The sequence below is a fragment of the Corythoichthys intestinalis genome, chromosome 5 (assembly GCF_030265065.1).
Source record: "Corythoichthys intestinalis isolate RoL2023-P3 chromosome 5, ASM3026506v1, whole genome shotgun sequence".
Classification (NCBI taxonomy): domain Eukaryota; kingdom Metazoa; phylum Chordata; class Actinopteri; order Syngnathiformes; family Syngnathidae; genus Corythoichthys; species Corythoichthys intestinalis.
The window spans coordinates 27,885,298-27,898,157 of NC_080399.1; the positions used below are offsets into that span (position 1 = coordinate 27,885,298).

A 12,860-nucleotide genomic window follows, 5' to 3' on the forward strand; every position below is an offset into this window, starting at 1 on the left:
ATACATCTCAAAATTTTGGAGCTATAATTGCAATACCATGATACCGTGAAACCGCGGTATTTTTGCTCACGGTTATCGTACCGTCAAAATCTCATACCGGCACATGCCTAGTCTGAACATAATGAAAGTAATTCAGTTAATAATGGTAGGGTCAATTCTATCCTTACAAAATATGTAAAGACAATCTAATTGACCTCAATAACTGAACTCATTATATCGAGCAAATAGGGTTGCTTAAAAGTTGGTTGGGACAATTTGAGCATCCTGAAAAGGTGCTAGTGTTATGTCCCTAACGTCCCTATGCAAACCTACGCCATTGATCCATTAGAAGAAGGGCGATTATTGTTGTGGTAATGTAGTACGTATTAGGGCCAAATAGAAGGAAAAAGGACTACGAAAGGTAAGTTATAGTATTGCTACGAAAAAAAAGTCGGATTATTACGTAGGGTAATGTAGCTACAATCAGCTACACATTTTACGTATATGTACCGTCGCTGAGAGCTACGACATTAGCCTGGCTAATGAAATATTTCAAATAGATCTTTGTTATAGTTCTTCTTGGGAGAAAATGTGAAAAAAAATCTCATTTGTCATGCTATGATGCAATTTTTGTAATTGTGAGGCTGTCTGACGCCGATGCACCCCACCACCACAGCTTGAAAAAAATCCTAGGGGAAACCCTGTACTGAATGTAAAGCATTGGGAATGTTTTTCCCCCAATTCAAATAATAATTAAACTATAGATAGGTAACTCAAAACTGTATTAATAATCACAATCATAAATCTTTTGCAAAATACTAAAAGTCAGGTGACACCAGAGAGTACACTATCTGTCAATCAAACAGGCAACTCCCGATTTTTTTTCCTATTATGGTCCATGTTGTGATTACATAAAGTCCCATTAGGGGATGAAAGCGAGCAGCGTATCGGTTGATAAACAGCACCTGCACACCACCGTCACCACCCCCCACAGCGACAGTTGTGTTTGTCGAGGCTGAGCGGACGCGGCTGACAGACGCTCGCTCCCCTGAGAACTCTGCGCTCACAAGGAGCGGACTTTTGCTTTGAAAGACTTTTCATGCCTGAATACTTTCCTAACCCCTCATTTTAACAATATAAATTGGGATGTAAAATGCTCCCCATATGTATTACTTTATGCATCAAAGCCTCAAGAAAATAAGTTGGTGAAAACCTTTATCATTTTATGATCATTGCCTAATTAGTTCCAAACTTTTTTTCTATTTCAGTTCATTTTCATCAATGCATAGTTGATTTTGAATGTTATCGGTACCAAAAGTTTCTTATTAGTACTGGGATCACCAATCAGTATCAGAACTAGAGGCTGAGTGCGTGTGTTGGTACCTTATCCAGCTGCTTGATGCCCTCCTCCACACAGCAAATGGAGGCCACGGTTCTTAAAGCGTGAGCGTAGAGGTCTTGGAAGCGATCCTGGCGGCAAATCTTAAACAGCGACACCACCGCTCCCTCCTGCAAACATTCATAGACATTTGCATCATATTCACTTTGAAACCACTTAACCAGTTTACTTGCAAGTATCCAACTTCACTGGGGTGTTAGACTCGAAGGTTTCCACTCTACTATGCAAGGCTTGATTATCAGAAACTTGAACAGCTCAAAGTATAGAGGTGACAAGCAAAGGGCTGTTCAAACATTTCGGCTCAACCACAACGAGGACCGTGTTGGTCCAATCATCCATGCACGAAAGAGTGGTCGGGTTGTGGAGGGCAGCGTGATTGGCCACTCCACTGAGTGAACAACACATGGCCGGTCTAATGGCCTTATTAGGATAATGGCTGTCCTTCCACGAGGTAATTCTGCCTATTTGCACACAGATGAATACCTGGAAATGTGTTTACGTAGACATGTTAAGGACACAATTTTTGCAGCTTCTCATCATTTTGTCAGTGTTTAAACTCATGAAATATGCAATGTTTATACTATGTGATGGATTTCAATATTCTGTTGTCACTGAAGGGTCATTCTGGAACCTTCCGTTGACATCTGTATAACTGTGATGAGATGCTGGCCCTCGCAAAAAATTATGTTCCCATAAACGTTTTTGTAACCATATGTCTTAATTTCTTGGATAAGTTTCAGTTTCAGGGTGTTGTATTCAGAATGCATTGTTGGACATGGTCTGGCTTGAAGGTGTGCAGTTGAAAATTGTGGAATTTCTGTGAAAGTATCATTTAATTTCTTGAGAAAATTGTCCATTAGTCAAAAAAATAATAAACTAAAAACTGTAAAGGGATTTTTTAAAACTAATTTTTAATGCCACAATTTGTTACAAAATTAATGTAATGACAACGGAAATTTAGACATTTACAATTTTATTCTTCAACCAAGCAAACATTTGAAACCAGAACCTTTGAACTCTAAGGTATTGCAGATGTGCGACAAATCCTGGAAACATGCCACCCTGAAAAACAGCTGGGATAGACTACAACCCTTCAAATACCCTGTACCACATAAGTGCTACGTACAGTGGGGCAAATAAGTATTTACTCAACCACTAATTGTGCAAGTTCTCCCACTTGAAAATATTAGAGAGGCCTGTAATTGTCAACATGGGTAAATCTCCACCATGAGAGACAGAATGTGGAAAAAAAAAAAAAGAAAATCACATTGTTTGATTTTTAAAGAATTTATTTGCAAATCATGGTGGAAAATAAGTATTTGGTCAATACCAAAAGTTCATCTCAATACTTTGTTGGCAATAACGGAGGCCAAACGTTTTCTGTAACTCTTCACAAGCTTTTCACACACTGTTGCTGGTATTTTGGCCCATTCCTCCATGCAGATCTCCTCTAGCGCAGTGTTGTTATGGGGCTGTCGTTGGGCAACACGGACTTTCAACTCCCTCCACAGATTTTCTATGGGGTTGAGATCTGGAGACTGGCTAGACCACTCCAGGACCTTGAAATGCTTCTTCCGAAGCCACTCCTTTGTTGCCCTGGTGTTTGGGATCATTGTCATGCTGAAAGGCCCAGCCACGTCTCATCTTCAATGCCCTTGCTGATGGAAGGAGATTTTCATTCAAAATCTCTCGATACATGGGCCCATTCATTCTTTCCTTTACACAGATCAGTCGTCCTGGTACCTTTGCAGAAAAACAGCCCCAAAGCATGATGTTTCCACCCCCTGCTTCACAGTGGGTATGGTGTTCTTCTGATGCAATTCAGTATTCTTTCTCCTCCAAACACGAGAAACAGTGTTTCTACCAAAAAGTTCTATTTTGGTTTCATCTGACCATAACACATTCTCCCAGTCCTCTTCTGGATCATCCAAATGCTCTCTAGCGATGCGCATACGGGCGTGGACATGTACTTTCTTCAGCAGGGGGACACGTCTGGCAATGCAGGATTTGAGTCCCTGGCGGCGCATTGTGTTACTGGTAATAGCCTTTGTTACTGTGGTCCTAGCTCTCTGTAGGTCATTCACTAGGTCCCCCCGTGTGGTTCTGGGATTTTTGCTCACCGTTCTTGTTATCATTTTGACGCCACGGGGTGGCACAGGCGTTTTACCTGTTGCAGATTCAGTCTTCCCAGCCTGGTGCAGGTCTACAATTTCATCTCTGGTGTCCTTTGACAGCTCTTTGATCTTGGCCATAGTGGAGTTTGTAGTGTGACTGACTGAGATTGTGGACAGGTGTCTTTTATACCGATAATGAGTTAAAACAGGTGCCATTAATACAGGTAACAAGTGGAGCCTCGTTAGACCTCGTTAGTCCTTGTTAGAAGAAGTTAGACCTCTTTGACAGCCAGAAATCTTGCTTGTTTTTAGGTGACCAAATACTTATTTTCCACTCTAATTTGGAAATAAATTCTTTAAAAATCAAAAAATGTGATTTTTTTTTTTTTTTTTTTTTCACATTCTGTCTCTCATGGTTGAGGTTTACCCATGTTGACAATTACAGGCCTCTCTAATCTTTTAAACTAGGAGAACTTGCACAATTGGTGGTTGACTAAATACTTATTTGCCACACTGTATACAAAGTGGATGAATGGATTCAAGATGCATTGCTTTGGTAGATTATATTTTTTTGCCAACATTAAAGCTAAACAGTCTGAAAATAAAAAGGAGAGTCTTGAATCCTACTGAGAAACATTCAGCAATAGGTTAAAATTATAGATTTCACCTGCACGGTTGCTTTACTTATTCACATGACGTTGAGTTCTATATCCTCGTTTATACTGACTTCACCCTCTGATATCATCACGCACGCGGCTAAAAATGCCTCTGCTCAACGACGCATTCGCACGAATAGACCAAAGCAGCATGTAATTCTGTAACTTGCACTCCGTTGCGCACGAAGCACCAGATCAACACTTATTATTTACACACAGAAACCGTTTATAGCTGCCTTTTTGCTTATATACAGTGTCAGGTCTTCTAAATGTAGATTATTTATCAATAGTAGATAGAATACAAAGTCACATTCCTTTATTTATTTATTTTTATCAAAGTGCCCATTGCATATATGTGGTTGAACATATCATAAATCAGACATCTGTCACTGAGACACTTTAAATGCATGGTTCCCCACTACACAGTGATAACACTGCTTGCACACTCACCTTACCTGATCTGACCGATCTTTCCTCTTCTTACCCTTTGGTTACTAGGTATACCCTCACCACATTAGTAACTGTAGTCATAATAGGATAACAACGCTAGCTACATTAGGTAGCATAAATTTATTTAATGATGTTTTTGTAAAGCCTTTTCTGTACGGCTGCAATCTATCAATAAACAACACAATGTAAACAACTACAATGGGAGTACACCAGACTACCAATTGTTTCTGCCTTTGAAGACACTCAGATTTACCATCTTCCCTGTCTAAGCAGCTGAACAAGACAGGTTTTAAAAAATTCAAAATAAAACAAATTATTGCTTCCATTTTTCCATTCTGTCAGATTTCATTGTTGTGAATTACTAGGGAAGGTTTAATACATACCTGTGAAACCTCAAAAATCAAGTCTGAAATGTTGGTTGTTGATTCCACATAGGGGCTAATGGCTAGTGGTAACCAGCTACCTGTAACTAGTAAACTAAAGTGATCATTTGTTTTTATTGATCTCGTTTTATGTCATCTCGAGAAATGGGAGTTTGTCTACCATGAATCTTCAATTTCAGTGAGCACATTGCATTTGATTTCTACACAGCCTCCGCTTAATTGTATTGACTTGGTTTACCTTTTTATGTCCTCAGCTGTCACATGAATTTACATTATGAAACTATGATATACCCTGCTGTATTTTCAGACTATAGGTGCTACTTTTTTACCCTGCGCCTTTTACAACAAAGCAGCTTATCTATAGATGTTTTTTTTTTCTTTTTTTTTTAATAAATTAACAAACGCACTTCATATTTTCTCATTAAACAAATTAAGTCAGAAACCTTGGCGTAATTATTGACTCAGACCTAAAATTTGATAGCCATCATAAGTCCGTCACTCACTCCGCTTATTACCCACCTAAAAAATATAACCAGAATTAAGGGGTTTCTGACTCAACAAGACATGGAAAAACTTATGTATGCATTCATTTTCAGCAGACTGGACTATTGCAACGGTATATTTACGGGTCCTAATAAAAAATCAGTCAGGAAGCTGCAGCTAGTACAGAATGCTGCAGCCAGAGTCCTCACGAAGCTGGACCACATTACACCGGTTTTGAAATCGCTACACTGGCTTTCAGTGAGTCAAAGGATAGACTATAAAATACTACTGCTCGTCTACAAAACACTTAATGGCCTTGGACCAAAATACATGCTTGATTTGTTAGATTCTTAGGTCTTCTGCATGTTCCAAGAACAAGAACCAAGCAGGGTGAGGCAGCATTTAGTTATTATGCTCCTCACCTCTGGAACAAGTTACTTGAACGTCTGAAGTATGCTCAAACTGTTAGCTCTTTTAAATCAGGGCTAAAAACGCTTTTGTTTAGCACTGCATATCCATAACTGTCTATATATTTCAATCTACTTGCTTTCTATTCCTCTTGTGCTTATCTCCATTGCTGATTTCAATTATTATTTTTAGTAGTAGTTTTTGTTTTAATTTTATTTATTTATTTTTATTCTATTTGTTATTAGATGTGATTTTTATGTATAATTTTATTTCCGATTTTGATTGTCTTGGTTTTTACGTTGTATTGATTTAAATGTGATTTTTATGATCTTCATGTGATGTAAAGCACTTTGAATTGCCCTGTGTTGAATTGTGCTATATAAATAAATTTACCTTGCCTTGCCTTGCCTTGCCTTAAAAATAATTCTAAATGACATTTTCATTTCAGTTTGCTCCATGGCCCAGCTATGATAATAACTTGTGGTGTCTGGCTCCCGGGAGTTACAGGCCGCTACAAATGAATGAGAACGGAACTGGGTGTGTTTATATATATTTATTGGGTTAATAAGTATATTTTTGATCAATCAAATGTTTTTTCTAACATCTCTCGATGTAAATGTCCAATATTACGACATGGACACCTGCACGTTATAATCAGTGGCGGCGTATACATAGGGATTTTTCTTAAATGTTTTGAGATTTGGGCGGAAATTAGAGTATTTTTTTTTACATCGAATTTGTACATTGCTAATGAAGTCCAAGTGTGAAACAATATTATCACACGCAAAAAAAATGCATCATTATGAAACCCAAATTAAAATATTTTTTTTTACATTTTAACACAAACAATAGGGGCACAAGTGTGAGAAAAAATAAGTTATTGACTGTTAATATCACCATGTGAAACCAGTGTTAATGAAGCCAGTATTTTGGCCTTCAGGGGTATATTTTACTGTGCCATGTAGTTGGCAACGAGTTCTGGGTTTACCTAAGATGAATAAATGAGGATAGGCAATTCACTTACAAACCAAAAAATTAGACATAATACAAGTCATCTTTGAGTCAAAGTCTGCTTGATGCTCACAATGACTCATCAATTAATGTCACACTGTTACTCACAACATTGCATGCATACTGTACACTGAGTGTCACCACACAGGAAATATCAGCTCTCCTTCCCAGCATTTAAAAATCTAATCGCATTTAACAAGAAAAAAAGGGGGGGGAGAAGAGAAGCACGCACTCTGCGGAAAATGATAATGAGGATTGGAGAATCTTGGACAATGGCCAGAAATTATGCACTTCATCGTGCTGTGTGTTTGTGAGTGCAAATGAGGGTGCGTTGGGGTGTGTGTGTGGGTGTGTGTGCGAGAGAGATAGAGAGGTGGCGTGATGTCATTTAGTGGTGATCAATCATTAGCCACTACAGGAAGGCAACCTCGCACCCTCCCCTTATCTGTAAGATGGGGCGGATTGATAGGTAGACTCGCCTAAGCCACGTGATCAATGCTCGGCGCTAATGGGAACTGACAGTATTGATCTTACAATCTGTGTATGTGTGTGTGCCTTGGAAGCGACTAGCTAACTAATGGCCCGATTGAGACTTTCTGTCTGATCTACTTAGTCTGATTTTGCGGTTAAACAGCCTTTTACACTTAAAAGGCAGAGTACACACATAGACTGTTAAAGACACCACACATAAGATAAACTTTACATCGATAGCAAGCACCGACTTAACCATCTACCCACTAGCAATAAGGAGTATCATCATTGCCACCCAACCAATAAGTGGATGTTGTATCCAAAATAACCTGTCAGAGCTAGGCATCAATTTACCTCAAGTTAAGTACTCTGCGGAAAAAACCCAAAAAGAAATCAGCTAGTTTAGCAAATTGGGCCATTTCTCAATACCCAGTACAGCAAGTTGGAACCCTTGGATTTTTGGTCTGGACTTAGCAAGTTCAGTTGAACGAAGAAGTCCCGAGGATAGGAGGGCCTCAGAATGGTAGCTATTTCGCAATATCAAGTGAAACTCCATTTTAAACTGCATTCTGAAATACGAACCTCCCCAAGTCCACACAAGTCATCACAAATGCATCTTTGAATAAAATGGATTGGGGAGAACACATTTGGGGTATTTGACTGGATTTGGCCAGATTAGAATTTATATAATCGGGGCTGTAAAATGGAGTCCGTTGCTCAGACGTCTTTAGTGATAATTTGTAGCAATTATTATTTTCTTTCTTTTCCCAAACCCCCTTTTTAATGTCCACACTGAGCTCAGTACCTTGGCTATAATGCTGCAGAGCTGTGGCCCGTCCTGGGTTAGGGACAGCAGGTTACTGATGGCACTGCTGATAGTTTGGACATTGTCTGAAGATTCAATCTGTTTGATCAGAACCTACAAGAAGAGATTGGATTTCTCACGTGTGAAAATCAAGCCAAAATGCAAAGGAGGACAAGGCATGAGGTACAAACCTGGATCTCATTGGCTAATGCCAAGTCAATCATGTTGCTGAACGAATCACTAACATCAGTCAGGATCTCGTGGATGGCATCCCTCATGGACTTCAAGAAAAACTCGTCTTCGGTGTGTAGGCACCTGCAGGGAAAAGGGGCGATGAATAGATATGTTTTTAAGTTCTTCAATATTAAAAGGACTGTTATGAAATATGCAGTAAATATTACCTAAATAATAATAAATCTACTGGAAATTTTAAAGAAAAATAAAACCACTTTTACATTAAGTAGTATATGGATGTAAATAAGTGATTTCTTCAAATACCACTAGAGATAGCCCATGTGCCACCAGTGGTACTTTAACCAAACTTTATGAATCACTGCACTTCACTACATATTGGCGACTTGATGTACCTCTCAGTGATATTCGTCAGCTCCATGCACTTCTCCAGGAGAGATGTCTCAAACTGCAAGAAAAGCAAAACCACATGTTTGAGCGACATAAAATCAGCAGCTGAGTACTCAAAAGAACCCATCCAGATCACCTTCTGCATCTCAGGCGGGGTACTGCGTGCCGCACTGTACTCGTGGACTAAGGAGCGCACGTGGCAGTTTGCCCGCACCGCTGTGCTGTGGACCCTTTGCCAGCGTCCCTTCTCCAGTCGCTGGAACATCTTTCCCAGCTCAGTGCTGACCACTAGGGCCCTTCGCAGAAGTGTCTGAAGGTTGTTGCGTGCCACATGATCCCCCGCCGCTGTGCCCGCCGCAGCGGACACAATCAGCTCGGCCTGCTGGATATCATCCTCGACCTCGATGGGCTTGGCCTGCAGAACGCACATGCACTCTACCTCTGTCATGTGACGGAGGTCTTCCATCCAGCGTTGGACCGAGTCCACCTGCAGGCACTGCAGGCGGCTACTGCTGGTCAGACAACCACAAGAGAAAGGAAGTCACTCACTTTTAATCAAGAGCCCTGCAGAACATTTTTTATTGAAGAACATGCCTTTAGCGGCCACACAGTGTTTATCACATAGTTTCCACTGTCATGTGAAGTTCCCATACCCGTGGCTCTTTTCCCCCCAGATTTTTGTTTATTCTCTGGCAAAAGCTGCTTATTGCAAGACTCCATTGAATGGAGAAGGCGTTTTGATGACAAGTGGCTGCACCAGGCAAACATGTCAATACCTTCCTAATGAACTGCATCTTAAGAGGGCAATCTAGAGTCCAAGCACCCAGGGAGTCCTCGAAGTAGCTCAATGCCTACAACTAGGGTTGTTCCGATCATGTTTTTTTGCTCCCGATCCGATCCCGATCGATTTATTTTGAGTATCTGCCGATCCCGATATTTCCCGATCAGACTGCTTTTTTTTGCTCCCGATTCAATTCCAATCATTCCTGATAATTTTTCCCGATCATATACATTTTGGCAATGCATTAAGAAAAAAATGAATAAAACTCGGACAAATATATACATTCAACATACAGTACATAAGTACTGTATTTGTTTATTATGACAATAAATCCTCAAGATGGCATTTACATTATTAACATTCTTTCTGTGCGAGGGATCCACGGATAGAAAGACTTGTGACTTTGTATATTGTGACTAAATATTGCCATCTAGTGTATTTGTTGAGCTTTCAGTAAATGATACTGTAGTCATGCCCAATTGCATGATGGGAAGTGGAACCATGACTGTGCGTAGTGCTACCAATTGATATATCTTCTCTGCGTTGGCAAATAACATAAGGTGTTAAGTAGGGCTGTCAAAATTATCGCGTTAACGCGCGGTAATTAATTTTTAAAATTAATCACGTTAAAATATTTAACGCAATTAACGCACATGTCCCGCTCAGTCAGTATTCTGCCTTTTGGTAAGTTTTACAGCAGGCTTTTTGTGCTATCTAACAGCGAACTCTTGTGGTCGCTTTGCGACATGGTTTATTTTTTTTCTTGCCAGTTCAATATGACTGCACGACGTCTCGGGCTGACGCTTACGTTGTAATGTTGTGCTTATATGATCCTTGGACAAGATTTGTCCGTAAGTATGGTTGTTGTAAAGAATGTACATATTATGTTAGTAAGCGAAATGTTCTATTTTTTGTATGAGACGCTTTTTGTTTATGTTTAGTGAACCTGTATAGCGTGCTAAGCTAACGTTGTTGCTAATGCAATGCTTGTGTACTTTTTTTTGTTGTAGTTTTACGACGGTCTAAAGAGGACAATGGTTTGAGGCTATTTTATTAATAAATCAGATGAAAAAGGGAGAAGTCTGATTATTAAGGCGTCGTTTTGGAAAAAGCTTTGGAAAAAGTAGACGCTTCGGAGTGAGGACAGCATAGACAGATTTAAATGAGAGTAGAGTGAAATGCCCGCTACAGTCCTTATGTTCCGTATGTTGAATGTACAGTGGGGAGAACAAGTTTTTGATACACTGCCAATGATTGGCAGTGTATCAAATACTTGTTCTCCCCCACTGTATATATCCATCTTGTGTCTTATCTTTCCATTCCAACAATTTATTTTACAGAATATATATATAATTTACAGCAAAAAATGGCATATTTTATAGATGGTTTGAATTGCGATTAATTGCGATTAATTACGATTAATTGATTTTGAAGCTGTAATTAACTCGATTAAAAATTTTAATCGTTTGACAGCCCTAGTGTTAAGATAAAGCTCAATTGCTACCTTGCTTCCCATGATATTTCTAATCGTAGGGAGAGGGATTGTAAGGTTTTAGCCAATTAAAAAAAGGCTCCAAAGGCTGCCAAAATTCACTCTACTCATTTTACGTTGCCTTTTATCTCTCTGTATAGGTAAAACGGCTCCATTACAGATTGAGCGCGACATTGCGTGAGTGGGTCGTGCAGCGCATGCATTAATTGCGTTAAATATTTTAACGTGATACATTTTTTAAAAAATTAATTACCGCCGTTATTAGGATAAATTTGATAACCCTACCTTAAGCCTAAACTAAAGACTCTGGAAGATTGAAACTTATTATGTCTGTAACGTTAAATACAATTAGAAAAGGATTTAGTTAAAAATATATATATATATTAATTAAAAAAAGGCATGGCCGATATTTTTTTGCAGATTCCGATACTTTGAAAATGACGTGATCTCTACCTACAACATTTCAAATTTTCCTCCCCGTGCACCATCTGTAGTTGGCCATTCGGGACCAGATTGAAGGGGGGATGTATAAGATTGTGGAGGTGCGTGCTGGCCAAAGACACATTTTCCATTGGCGAGCTGTCTGGATGCATGACGTTTACGCAGCCAGGTATTGGGTTTCAGCTACACAGGACGGAATCATTAAAAAAAGCCACAGCTCCATTTCTGTCTAATCCACTAACAAACCCAACAGCGGCTGGTGGTTTATGAAAGCAAATCAATGTGGGCTTTTGTTTGGGTCGCGCAAAGGTCTCATTCAATATAAAAAGCAGTCAACACCACCAACCCTCCACAGCAACAAACCCACGACATGAAAGTCTCTGAGCCGATCAGCGAGGCACCGAAGGTTTAAGCAACAATATTTCTTTTATCTGAAACCCAGAGGGAGCACACTTTCCAATTTGACCTCAAAATCCACTAAAAACACGCTTATAAATTTACAAAGGTTCCCTCTTTTTCAACCATAAATTTTGTTATTGCCACTCTTATACCTAAAGAAAAATCTGCCTCAAAGAGGGCTGTTAACCTGTTCGCTGCCATTGTGAAGCAAGTGCTGAGAGGTAATTGTTAAAGATGTCCCGATCGATCGGCATCCCGATCGATTGGGTCCGATCACATCATTTTCAAAGTATCGGAATCGTCAAAAAAATATCGGACATGCCTTTTTTTAATATAGAAATATATTTTATTTAAATCGCTTTCTAATTGTATTTAACGTTACACACAAAATGTCTTACACTCATCCAGAGTAGTTTTGGCATAAAGTAGGGCTATCAAATTTATTGCGTTAACGGCGGTAATTAATTTTTTTAATTAATCTCGTTAAATAATTAAGGCATGCGCTGCACGACCCACTCACGCATTGTCGCATTCAATCTATAAAGGCGCCGTTTTACCTATGAATATGAAGCTAAAAGGCAGCGTATAATGAGTTGGGAGAATTTTGACAGCCTTTGAAGCCTTTTTTTTATTTGGCTAAATCCTTACAATCTCTCTCTCAGCAATTAAAAATATCGTGAGAGGCAATGTGGGGAAGAAAGGTAGTAGTTAGTAGGTAGTAGCAGAGAAGATATATCAGTTGGTACCCCTACGCACAGTCATGGTTGCACTTCCCATCATGCATTTGGGCAGAACAGTTAAATGGGTGCAGTATCATTTATTGAAAGCTCAACAAATACACTAGATGGCAATATTTAGACACAATATACAAAGTCACATTTATCCTTTAAGAATTACAAGTCTTTCTATCCGCGGATCCCTCCCACAGAAAGAATGTTAATAATGTAAATGCCATCTTGAAGATTTATTGTCATAATAAACAAATACAGTACCTATGTACTGTATG

At 39.3% G+C, this 12,860-nt stretch overlaps 1 protein-coding gene across 1 annotated transcript in view; it reads right to left on the reverse strand.

Moving 5' to 3' along the window:
- The window catches only part of LOC130916594 (protein inscuteable homolog), a 53,121-nt gene that overhangs the window by 17,820 nt on the left and 22,441 nt on the right, over positions 1-12,860 (reverse strand). Inside the window, exons 3-7 of the mRNA XM_057837443.1 lie at positions 8,878-9,250; positions 8,747-8,799; positions 8,351-8,474; positions 8,160-8,273; positions 1,363-1,488 (exon numbers count right to left, since the gene is read on the reverse strand). Coding sequence (XP_057693426.1) covers positions 1,363-1,488; positions 8,160-8,273; positions 8,351-8,474; positions 8,747-8,799; positions 8,878-9,250 — 790 coding nt within the window. The remainder of the gene's footprint in view (positions 1-1,362; positions 1,489-8,159; positions 8,274-8,350; positions 8,475-8,746; positions 8,800-8,877; positions 9,251-12,860) is intronic.